The sequence below is a fragment of the Rousettus aegyptiacus genome, unplaced genomic scaffold (assembly GCF_014176215.1).
Source record: "Rousettus aegyptiacus isolate mRouAeg1 unplaced genomic scaffold, mRouAeg1.p scaffold_m13_p_3, whole genome shotgun sequence".
Classification (NCBI taxonomy): Eukaryota; Metazoa; Chordata; class Mammalia; order Chiroptera; family Pteropodidae; genus Rousettus; species Rousettus aegyptiacus.
Window position 1 is genome coordinate 147,148,669 of NW_023416306.1, and position 13,298 is coordinate 147,161,966.

General features: G+C 31.6%; 1 protein-coding gene across 29 annotated transcripts in view; it reads left to right on the top strand.

The window, feature by feature from the left end:
* Nucleotides 1–13,298, top strand: part of GPHN (gephyrin) — a 399,765-nt gene that overhangs the window by 111,657 nt on the left and 274,810 nt on the right. For 24 of the 29 annotated variants that reach the window (XM_016131243.2, XM_036238699.1, XM_016131241.2 and 21 more), the window contains exon 3: nt 8,428–8,485. In XM_016131243.2, coding sequence (XP_015986729.1) covers nt 8,428–8,485 — 58 coding nt within the window. Of the gene's footprint in view, nt 1–163; nt 299–2,217; nt 2,298–7,399; nt 8,051–8,344; nt 8,486–8,526; nt 11,890–12,360; nt 12,527–13,298 lie in introns of those variants that run through there. The other 5 variants (XM_016131245.2, XM_036238700.1, XM_016131247.2 and 2 more) reach the window with 4 other exon arrangements.

Consider the following 13,298-nt stretch of genomic DNA (forward strand, 5'->3'; position numbering starts at 1 on the left):
TTTCTGTTGTGTTTAGACTTTATAAGTGTTCTCAGAAGAATCATCTAAACCTTTAGAGAATTCTTGTAAGAGTTTATTTGAGCCAAACTGATGACATATGCTGGGGAGCAAGATCTTAAATGTTCCTGAGAATAATAGTTTCTTTTATACTTTTGGAATTAAGGAGGGGACGTAAGTAAGTTTACATGAAGATGGAAGAAAAGAACGTGAGGATTTGGACTACAGAATTGTTAAAATTATGTGCTCTCTTGAGGGCGGTCTGCTTTAGAAGGAGGGATCTGAAAAGAGGCATTTCAAGGTACATAAACTTAGATACACAGTGACAATGGACAGAGCTTGCTTAAAGCAAAGATAAACCTTTTACTAAAGAAGTTATGTGCCTGACCTGTATATAGGCATTTATGTTTTACTACAGCACCCTTTTTTTTTTTATCCATGTAAGGTATATTCCTATATATTGTTTAATTTGCTTCTGGCCACAAAGGTATGAATGAGGTAGACAGGTTGGCCATGATTTTGCTTATTTTATAATAAAAACTGGCTCAGGCAGATTAAGCAATTTACTAAAGTCTTGTAACTCACTATTAATAATCAAGTTAGGGTTTTTTAATTCTCTGTTGGGTATTTTGTAGACAAATATTTGAAATATCCATTCCAAACTTTTTTTAAACTATTAAATACAGAACGTTTACTCTTTATTTTTTTTTAAAGTCCTACCTGTTCTTTCTTAATGTTCCTTGCTTTTCTCTATTCTTGTAAATCAAGCCCCCATTATTGCATACATGTATTATTACAGTTATACTTTTTCTGATGTTTTTGTCAACACTTTCTTCCTCACGCTCCAATCCTGCTTCCATACTAATTTTCCTGTGATGGCTAATTTTATGTGTCAATTCGATTGGCCTAAGGGTTACCCAGATAGCTGGAAAAACTTACTTCTGGGCATGTCTATGAGGATATTTCTGGAAGACTTTAGCATTTGATTCAATATACTAAAGAGTCTGTCTTCACCAATGTGAGAAGGGGTTACTGGGTGCTTAAATAGAACAAAAAGGTCAAGGAAGGGTGAATTCTCTCTCTCTTCTTGAGCTGAGACATCTATCTTCTCCTGCCCTCGGACATTGGAGTCTTGAGAGTCTGGATTTAAATACCCGTGGCTCCCTGGTTCTCCGGTCTTCGGATTCAGACTGAGTTATACTGTGGTAGCAGAGGCCAAGCTAACTGTTTCCTGTAACGGTTGAAGGTTGTTCACATACTTCCCATAATAGGTAAAGGACTTTTCAGTGTCACAGCCGATGTGGCACAGACCACTGGCTCTGGTCGGTCACTCCCGTTCCTGCCCACCAAGCCATCAAAATACACTTTCCTTCTATAGAAAGAAATGAGGAAGTGTAAGATACGTATAAAAGGAAAAGCCCCACTGCAAGATGGGGGCTCAGCCTTTGGATGTGAATCCATTGAGCCGGTGCCGGCACCAATAAACATTACTTTCTGCTTATTGCCTCGGTGTCCCATCTCTCTGTCCAAGTATCCTGCAGCAATACTATCTGCTTTCCTAGTTTTCCAGCTTGTAGATGGCTGATTATTGGACTTCTTGACCTCCATATCCTGTAAGCCAATTCTTGTAATAAACCTCATACATATGTATATCTACATGTATATTTATATTTATCTCCATATCCTATTCTGTTTCTTGGGAAAACCATGACTAATACACTACCTTAATCTGCTTTCATATATCATTTCCTCATCAAAGTAGTGTACATTGCTCCTCATTGACTTCGTAATAACAACTGTTTCTCAGCCTAACATTTAAGACCTCCTTGGTGCCGCCCCACTCCGTCTTCCTTTGAATATTCCTTCATTTGAATATCCAACTTTTGCTCTAGGTAACCTGTGTAGCACCTTACTACATTAACTCATACTGTGGTCCTCACATGAAATACTTTTCCTCTTTATCTCTACCTATCTAAAATTAATCTTTTTTAGGCCCTAAGTAAATTTAATTTGAGTAGCCATTCTAGTCCACCCTGATTTCTGTATTTGGTACTATACTATTTGATAGTTCTCATTGTGTTTCATTTATTTTAAGTTTAATTATATGTTGTTATACCTAATAATATCACATTTTCATAACTATATTGTCAGTTTTTGACAGAGAGATGATGACTTAAACTTCTTTGTATTCTAAACTTTTTTACTTTGTATTCTCTTCAGAACACAACACAGTGCATTGCATACTATAGGTGTTCATTAAATATATTTGAATTCAATGGACAAAAGTACCTATTATTACTGTAAGTATGTTGGAAACAGGTTGGGGCAGAACTAATAGACTTTAATCTGTATCAGAATCCATGATAAGTACATTGTGTGTACTTCTAAAAAAAATCTTTCTCGTTTTCTATTTGGCTCCTGTATTCCTCTAATATAGGGTTTCTCAGTCTCAGCATTATTGACATTTTGGGCCAGATAATTGTTGTGGGAGGCTTTCCTGTGCATTGTAGGATGTTAAACAACATCTCTGGCTTCTTCTGACTAAATGTCTGAGTAGCACCATCTAAGCTGTAACTATTAAAAGTGTGTTCAGACATTACCAAATGTCCCTTGGGAGCAAAATTGCTGCCAGTTGAGAGTCACTCTAGTGGTTTTAGCAGATTTTTTTTTTCAATAGAGCATAAGTATATAGATAAGGCAGCAGTTAAAATTAAAATTTTATTGAGAGTGCCTTTGGTTCTCTTTTAGTGTTTTATTGAATTTCTATGCTATTAAAAATTCACGTTCTGGAGTATAAAGAATGCTATAGGGATATAGCATTCTTCAGTGCTATTCAAATTTATAACTTTAGTAGCTGATAATATCTAAGGTAAATCGTCAGATTGTTGAATCAGCTTTGGCAGGAAGCCTGGATAAATCACTTAGTAGGAAACAGGGAAAACATGGGAATAGAGAGAAATCAGAAGAAGGGAATGAACAAGGTACATCCTTAATTGTTTGTCTTTCTCAATATAAAACATCTCCATAATATTTACTAAACAGTTATATATAATGTGCCTTATGTATGCATACAAGAATACTAATCCCTGAGTGGGAATCTTTTTTAAAAAAAAATAAGAACTGTTTCTATTTCCTAAGTAATTTATAATGCATGTGAAAATAATATACACACACACCAAAACAATAACCAAAAGAAGGCAGTATATGTGGTAATGTAATAAATCAATTGGGATAACCAAGGCATTTTAAAAGTCTGTAGAAAAAAAGAGATCATTTGTCTTGGAATGATCATTTTCCAAGCAGTTTTCACTGCAAACATCTTGTGTTTACTATGCTCTTTCTCTAAAAAATCACAGTATCTTTGTATCCTTACTCCTCATTCAAATTTTTACCAGAATTTGAGCTTATTTCATGGACCTGAAGTTTGGATGTTCTCCAGCAACACATTCCTCTACCTGCAAGTTTCCATTCAATAATAAGGGGTAATGCAAATACTACTAGTTCTACCAACCTCTCTGTGATCAACTTGGAAGTAAAAATATTTTTACTGCCCATAAGTCCTGATTAGCAAACCTTTTCTTCCTATTAGTTCTATTGTTTATTCTATAGAGTTAGAGTTCGAGAAGGAAGAATAGATGTTTGAGGTGAGGAGAACAGAAAGGTTTGAAAGATAATTGCTGGCTAATGATAAAAATAAAAACAGTGAAAAGGTCAGCTGCAGCTCAGCTTAGCTGAATCTTCTCTCATTCCTGACAAATATTAGAACAATCAGAGTTTTTCACCATATAAATAATCTCCTTAGTTTATGCTGTTTTCCTTTAACTCAGTTCTTATTTTTCATTGAAGTAATGCATTCACATGTTCTAAAAAGTCAAATGATGCTAAAATAGCTCATAACAACAATAAAATCCAGCTGTTTTTCCAGCTGCTTCTAGAAGCAAGCATTTTCTTTGAGTTCTTCTATTTACGTATTTATCTCATACTGTGTTCTTTGCTATATCGATTTTAGACATTGTGTTTAGGTCTGTATTAGTTTTCTATGGCTATCATAACTAGCTTAATAGCTTAAAAATAAGTTGTTATCTATAATTCTTTAGTTCAGAAATCTCATACAGGATCTTAGGCCAAGATAAAGATTTGGACAGGGCTGCATTCCTTTCTCAAGGCTCAAGGAGGAGAATCTATTTCCTTTTTCCAGCTTCTAGTCACTACCATCTTCCTGGGGTCCATCCCCCCCCCCCCGCCCCCCCCCCCCCCCCCCCCCCGCCAGCTACTTCCCTCACCTTCCCAGACCCTCCACACACATTCTTCATCTTCAAAGCAAGCAACATCTGGCAGGCCTAGTTTTCACACTGCCTTCGCTCTGATTCTCTCTTTCATTTGCAAAGATCATTGTAAGAACATGGGGAACACCAAGATAACCCAGAATAAACTCCCTACTATAAGGTCAGCTAATCATCAGTCTTAATTCCATCTGCAACTTTAATTCCACTCCATGTAACTTAACATATTCACAAGTTTTACATATATCAAACCATAATTTCAGAAGAAAAGTAAAGAGTTATTTTAAATATTTTGAGATGTTCAGTGGGCATTCTATTCAATGTGTTCATTCCCTGGAATGAATATGAGACAAGAGACTTGAATCTATAGTTTCCTTAGTTGGTTCTAGGTTACTAAGTTCCTCTTATAATGTGAGCACCTGGCCAAACTGAATTAAGATTCTAGTATTTAAAAATACATGTTGTTGGTGCAACATAGCCTCTAAACTTTAGCTACTTCATCCTTGGCACAGTTTAAAAAATAATATTCTATTCTGATTTTGAAATAGAGACTATGTGTTGAAATTATACGTTATAAGATGGGTATGTTTTGGAAATGGATAGTAACGATGGTGTCACATCATTGTGAATGCAGTGTCATTGTATAATTAATTGTACACTTAAAATTGGTTAAAACGCAAAATTGCTAAATACATATACCACAATAAAATCAAAAGGGAAACAAAAACCAGTTGACCATAAAGGTGACATTTATTTCTGGACTTTCAGTTGTACTCTATTGTTTTATGTCTATCTTTATGCCATATTGTCTTGTTTACTGTAGCTTTGTGGTAACTTGAAATTAGGAAATAGGAATCCTCCAACTTTCTTCTTTTCAAGATTGGCTATTCTGTGTACCTTGAATTTCCATCTGAGTTCTGGAAACTGCTTATCAATTTTTGGAACTGAGTTCTTAAGCCCAGCTCTGCTGCTCTTAGTTGTGGGACCTTTGAAAAACTACTGGTCTCATTTTTTTCATAATCTTTATTATAGGTTATGAGAATTAAGTGAGGAAAACAAAGACAGACATAATGCTTGGCATATAGTAAATACTCAATATACTACTAAGAGTAGTATTGCTACTGTTAGTACCACTGTCACTGCCAATGTAATACCATTTTTATATATTAACCAGACTAAACTAGAACTCTGCCTCAAGTGTATTCTACAATGAGGACAGTGTGTTATAATGGAAAGAATATGAAATTTGGAATGAATCTACCTAAGTACAGTAACCATGGAATACTGATAGTATGATAGATTTATGGCTATTTTAAATCTAGCCGTTTTTCACAATTTTCACATGAAAATAGAAGTGTCATTTTCAGAAATAAGTTCAAAGGTCAAAATTAATATTTAGTAGTTATAATTAATTTGTTTGTAGTAATGGAATAGAAAAAAAACGGTGGATTGAAGTAAGTTTATTCTTGAACTTTTTTAAAAACTAAGTTGCTTATGACTCAGTTGGTTAATTACTTCTAGATTGTTTCTTATTATTGGATTTTTTCCCCAAATGTTTCTATCAGCTTTAATCTCATTTCTATGTTTAGTATAATACCAAGTTCCCTGTGTTCTTAGCCACTTAATTATATGATTATCCTACTATTTTATCAGTATACTATTTATATGTATAATGTTTGCATGTCAAATTTCCATTTTAATCCAAGTAAGAATATGTTGTCATATATTTTACCTGCCTTTTTAATAGTCAAAACCATTATCACTGGTTTGAAGTGGATGTAGGAACATTGATCTGGAAACCTACCTTCTCTAGGTTTGAAATTCGAGGAAAGGCAATATTTGAGGTAGTGTTAGTTAACATTAATCAAAAGATACTAGTTGTTTGTTGAAATAGAACTGAAGTTTATCATAGCCACTTCATTTTTATTTTTCTTCTAGAAGTCAACTGTTATCACCATGGTATCTATGAATCATTATTGTCCTAACAAATTGAAACGATTTTTGTAATCTCTGTAATAAGGTGTTATAGATTGCTTATATTATAACCAGTGCATTTTACAATGACAAGTGCTTTAAAAATTTTTTTTATTTTGAAATAATTTCAAACTTTCAACATCTACCCAGTTCTATTGTAATATTTCAGTGCATTATATTACAGATATTCTTTACTCATCTCCTTTCTTACAATACCATGATTTCTTTGCGTCCTCATTCTCTGGATTGTATCCATTACATAATATGAACTCAATGAATAAAATGATGAACTCATTATTTGCAAGGCTATAAATTGAAGTTCTCAAGTTTTCATTAGTCTTTTTGTACTAATGCTTTTACTAATATCTCAACAATCCCAACTCCTAATTGAATAGCTTTAATAATCGACAATGAAAATGTTTTTTTAAATGTCTAAACCCCTTACATAAATTTATAATTTTTCATTTTAGTAACATCTAGTGCTGCTTTTTTACTATTTTACTATCTTATTTGTTATGTCACTTATGTACCTCATATAATATGAGTTAGGTTAAATTTCATTAGTGTTTTTATTATTCAATCATGACACTTTAAATCTAGGAAACAATTCTCTAGTTTCATTAGCAAGAATAAATGGTAACATTAAAGAGTTCAAATGCAAAATTTTTAATAATGATAATTTGGTTAAATTAAGCTGTTTTTAATGGGATTAATCTATTTTTAATGGAAACCAGAATGTCATTTATTAATTTACATTTGAGACAAAAGATGTCCTAAGGTATCTAGAATACGTGTCTTATGATACTTTCTTTTCTGATATTGAGTACTTATAAAGTCAAACAAGTAATCAGAAAGCTCCTTCTTAAGCGCCAAATTAGAGCAATGGTAGGTAGGTATCTTAGAATTTAAGAACCTAGAGCACATGTGTGATAGAGATATGATAGTAGCCACAAATGCAAACCACATATTCATTTTTAAATTTTTAGTAGCACATTTTAAAAACTAAAAAGCGGATGAAGTTAATTTTAATAATATAGCTTATTTAACTAAATATATTGACAATGTTATTTTAGCACGTAAGCAGTGTTTTAAAATTTCTTTTACACTAAGTATTTGAAATTTGGCTATATTTTATACTTAATGTACATCTCAGCTCCTTTACTTACTCTTTCATTACTTAAAAATTGCTAAATAACTCTTTGTCTCAATTTCCTCATATTTACAATAGAGTTACAAGAGTTAAATTAGATTATATATGACATGCCTGGCAAATGGTGTTACATAAATCTTAGCTGCTTTCTAAAACAAATTATTTCAAACAGATGAACGTGACATGTAATGACATAACTGCCTCAAGGCAAAGATCATATCTCAGGCATTAAATTTGTAACCCTCAAACATTCACCTCTTTCCTTTGGACAGTGCTGGGCACACACATCTCTCTGACTCTTTGTTTAAATTATATTTTAAATGAAGCAAAATCAGTTGTGAAATGTACCACACTAATGTAAGGTGTTAACAAAGAAAACTATGAGGGGCAGTGGATCCTCATAGTTTTCACTTTAAGTAAATGAAAGAGTTAATAAGTAAAGGAACTAATAGAGATGTACAGTAAGTGTAAAATATAGCCAGATTTCAAATACTTAGTATAAAAAATTTTTTTTGAAACACTGCTTACATGCTAAAATAACATTGCGACTATGTTGGGTTAAATAAGCTATATTATTAAAATTAACTTCATCTACTAATGAATTGCTTTACTTTCTCCTCAAATTTCTGTAAAGCTAAAACTACTCAAAAAAGCAAAGTCTGTCATAAAAACTACCCCAGAAAAAGCAAACACCATGTCTGTTATTGGTTCTTGATACATCTTAGTTGTGACAGAATTCGTCAATAAATTTTGCAGTTTTAATGTCATTAAAACAATCAATAAATAAAGTTTAGTTATGGTTAAAAATCTATTTTACTGTTTCCTCTTTCAGTAGTTATTCCTTATCTATCTCTTTTAAACTACTATATTGAAAACTTAATCACAAAATGATTGTTTTTCCTCCATAATTATTGCAGTTGGCAATGGGCAATTATTGGTGGCACTCTGATGCTAGCATTAGAAATAGTTCATGTTTTTTTACACACTATTGCTGGTATTGAGAATATTTTCTTCTAATTTCAGATTGGGTGGGACCATATCAGCATACAAGATAGTACCAGACGAAATAGAAGAAATCAAGGTATAGTATGGCATTTTTCACCTCTACAAAAACTTAGTATCTTGGAGGGAAGGTGGGGAAAGAATTGCTTTTTCTTTATGCTATTGAATTTTTGCCTGTGTTAGGACAGCATTTAAGTCCCAATTATCCTATTTGAATTTAAATATATATATATTATTTATATGTATATCAGATAATCACCATCAGATTTCATCTACCATTATCAATGCATTTCTACGAAAAATATTAGGAGAGTCATAAAAGAACCCTTTCCTGTGAAATTCATTGAAAATTTACGTAAGAAAGCACTGTGTATAAATATTAGTGTGCATAATGGATTATCTCTTTATCTTGTTTTAATTTCTTTTTCCTGTAACCTTTCACCAATTATAAATAATATCAGTCTTCTAGTAAATATTTTCTTGTTCCTTTGAAAACAGTTTGCCAATATCAATTTAAAATTTACAGTACAATAAATGAAAAATTGACCTTTTTGAAAATTATAGCATTACTACAGTCTTCTGTCTCTAACATTTTACTAAATCCTATGGACTGTTAGTTTTCTAACATAACATGTGGCCCATGTGCAAAAGCAATTTACAATATAATGAGACCTGAACTTACTACCTATTTTATAAATAAAATTTAACGATCAGATAGAAATAGTCAAGGATAAACAATAATAAGTTAAAAATGACATGTAAAAATCTCAACAAATCATTAAGCTGATTTAACTCATTTTTCAAAATCAGGTTCAATAAATTCAAATCTTAGTAAATAATTTTTTAGTTTGTTTACATTATTTTTAAATCAGTTAAGCTCATTGATCTTTATTATGTAATATACTATTAGTTTCAGTATATCAGGTGTTATGGTAGTCAACATCAGGAATTAATGCCCTGATTATATTTTAGCAATTTAAAAAAAACAGTATCAAGAGATGTACGCCAACTTTATATAAATTCATAAAATAGTTTAGCTGGGAGGAACCTTAGATCTAATCTAGATCTCTCATTTTTCAAAAGAGAAAATGAGAACTAATGAAGGTAAACTTGTTAAACTTAATTGTTTGAGGCCCAATAATTACTTCCAAATTTATAATCCATTGTTGTTAAAGGGTCAGAATAACATGAGCATACTACTTCTTGAAATACATATTATAGTGTCAGAAAAAAACCTGAACTGTAGAAACTTAAATAATCAATAAATGTATATATAAATAATTAAGCAGCATTTATATAAAGGATATAGAGTGAAAGTCATTTATCTTAAAGGTGCTTTGCCTTATTTACAATTATAATATTTTAAGTGATAAAAGTAAACAAAGTATTCTATGAAATACATAGGAAGGGCACTTGGCCATTTGAAAAAGATACTCAGCAAAGTCTTTCCAAGAGGTAAACTCAGTAAATTGGAGTTCTATACAGAGACATTGAAACCTGTGAACCATAAATATAAGGTAATATGGCACCAAATCACAGGGTATAAAAAAAATAATTTGAGATATAGGACTGGCAGTGGGCCTTTTATGCCATGTTAAGAAATTTAAGTTTGACACTGAAAACTATGGGGTGCCATTATGTGATTTTAAGAAAGAAAATAACATAGTGAGCTTGGTCAGTTTTTTTTTTTTTTTTCCTGTAATGAGTGAGAAAAATTATTTCAGTGAAGAACAGGTTCTATCTATAATGGAGACCAGATTGTAAGAATATAGGCACAAAATGATTAAAAATAAGAATCATATGATCACATCAATAGATTCAGAAAAAGCTTTCGACAAGATACAACATACATTTATGATCAAAAGCTGAACTAAAGTGATGGCAGTGAAACTAAAGAAAAGACTTAGATTCAAGAAATCTTATTTAAGAAAATAAAATTAAAAATGCCTGATGATTTATTGGATGTTTAGGGGAAAATGGAAAGGTTGACTAAGGTTTCTGTCAGGAAACTGAGTAGATTGTGTTAACTGTTACAGAAGAAATACAAGAAAAGGAATAAGTTTGAAAGGAAAACAGTACATTTTGGACTTAATTAATTTAAGGTCCCTCTCAGATACCCAAATGTCCACTAAGTCACTAGATAGGTAAATCAGCCTGGACCTCAGAAAAGATAATTCTGTCTTTTGATCGATATTGGGATTTGTCATTATGCAAGTTAGTTGAGGCCATGCTAATGAATGGAATTGCCTAAAAAAGCTATATTAGGTAATAATAGTGGACCAAAAAGAGAAAATATTGCTCTAGGGACGGTCCATCCTAGAACCAGAGGATTAGTATATTATTTTTATTAGTTTAATTAATTAGCAGAAATGTTGCCTGTTTTTTAATAGTGACTTTTTTTGCTACAGGAGTAGATTTTTGTGGTGGTTTTTTTGAAATTCTAGAGTTATAGGAGTTATCTTTCCCTCAGGAGATTTTTGAAAAAGCATTCATGGATGACATGTAATATATGATTTTTTTCTATCAGTTACTGGTATTATATCTGAAACAGCTTCATAGAGTTTGAGGCCTGAGGCATAAAAATATGAAATTGATTCTTGGCATTCAAAAGTGTTGGAAGAAAAACTGTTATAAAGCATTTCACCAGCATATGATGGTACCATCAACATTTTCAGCTGAAATCAGATATTATAATTTTTTTGTTTTGATTGGAAGAAATGTAAAACATCTGGTTGTAATTATTCATTTTAGTTGGCTAATATCTGAGTAATTTTTAATTATTTAAGTAGTACTATTGAGTTTAAATTAGAAATATACTATCAATAATAAACCATGTATAAATAAGTATGCATGTGTATTTTCACTCTTAAAAAGATAGATTGATGAAACGTGAATCAGTTTTTGTCAGAGTTGGTAATCTTCTACAATGTTACTAGCACCAGAAATCATTATTTAGTTCATACATAGTTTGAATTAAGCATACATTTATTGATTACAATTAATCACCTCATAGTGATGCTTGGTCAAAGGCTTAAGGGATAAAGAGTGAATATATTCCTGACCCAGCCACAATCATCTCTTCCACCCAATATTCTGAGTTTTTATCATTATCAGTTCCTTACTTTTATTTAGTTTTACCACCTGTGTACACATTCCTAAATATTATAATTTATTTGTGCTTCTCTTCGAACTTTATATCAGTTGAATCACACTGTGTGCATTATTTGTGCTTTGCTTCTTTTGTTCATGATTCATCCATGTTGTTGTCTATAGCTAAATTCCTTTTTCTGTTTTTCTTTCCTTTCTTTTTGCCATAAAATATTCCATCATGCCACAAATTACTGAGAAACCCTACTGTTGATGGACATTCAGTTTTCTTCCATTTGGAGTTATGAAAAATGATGCTGTAAAATTCTCATAAAAGCACCCTGTGTAAGATATTATCTGAGGAATACACTGAAGAAAGGAATTCCTGGGCTTTAAGTAATGTGTATTTTCAACTTTTCTGGATGAAATCAAACTGTTTTCCAAGGAAGTTATGCCAAATTACACTACTAATTTGGGTGTATTTATTTTAAATAGAGGTATTTAAATAATAACTTTATCTGTAATTTATATTGGTATAAAGTTATCTTCATTTATATATGGGACAATTTACAGTTTAGCACCCAATTTATTGAAAAACTCATCTTTTCCACCACTAGTGTAAATTGCCTCATTTATCATATACTAAATTTTTATATTCCTAGACACACACATACACATACATAAGTCTGTCTTTTCCTGAACTTTTGTTTCATTGATCTATTTATATATTTTTTGCTAGCACCATACCTTGAGGGGAGGGGGTGGGGGAGGGTAAGGGCGCCAGAAGGAAGTGGCACAACATTTTTCAAGTGCTGAAATAAAGAACTGTCAACTACAAAGTCTATATCCAGTGAAATTATTCTTCAGGAATGAACGGGAAATAAGGACATGCTCAGACAAAAGAAAACTGAAAGAATTTGTCACTAGAAAACCTACCCTGAAAGAATGGCTAAATAAATTCTGTAAAGAGAAAGGAAATGATATCAGAAAAAAGGCTTGAAACTTCAGAAAGGAAAGAAGAACAGCAGAATAGGTAAATATAGTAGACTGTCTTTTTTTTCTGATTTTCTTAAATCACATTCGAAGGTTGGAACAAAACTTATGACACCATATGATGTGGTGTACAATGTATATAGAGTAAATAATGAAAGCAGTCATATTTAAAATGTGGGAGAATAAAGGTGCCTAAATGAAAGCAAAGTTACTGTATTTCACTTGAAGTGATAAAATGTCAATACCAGTAGTCTGTGATAAATTACATCTGTATATTGTAATACTCAGACCAACCACTGAAAGAAATATACAAAACAATATACACAAAAATACTATAAAATAAGATGAAATCCTGAAAAGTGTTCAAATAGTCCATATAAGGCATGAAAAAACAGGAATGAGAAACAAGACACAAACAAAATATTTTTAAAATGGCAGAAATATTTAAGTCATATTAGTAATTACCTTAAATATAAATAATCTAATCTAAATGTACCATTAAAGGACAAATTGACAGAATGTACTTTTAGAAATGATCTAACATATGTCATTCTCAAAAAAAAAAAAAAGAATCTTTCAAAAACAGTGACACAGGTAGATTGAAAGCAAAAGAAAGGCTAAATATACCACGAAAACAGTAATTTTAAGAGAATAATTCTCAGGTCAATAATTGATGGTTCTTCCGGAAGAGCCAAATGTAGTAAAAAAGAAGGAAAGAAATACGAATTGAAATCAATGAAATTGAAAACAGAAAATCAATAGGGAAAAATCAATGAAATAAAAAGCTATATATTTTTTAAAAACTTAATAAA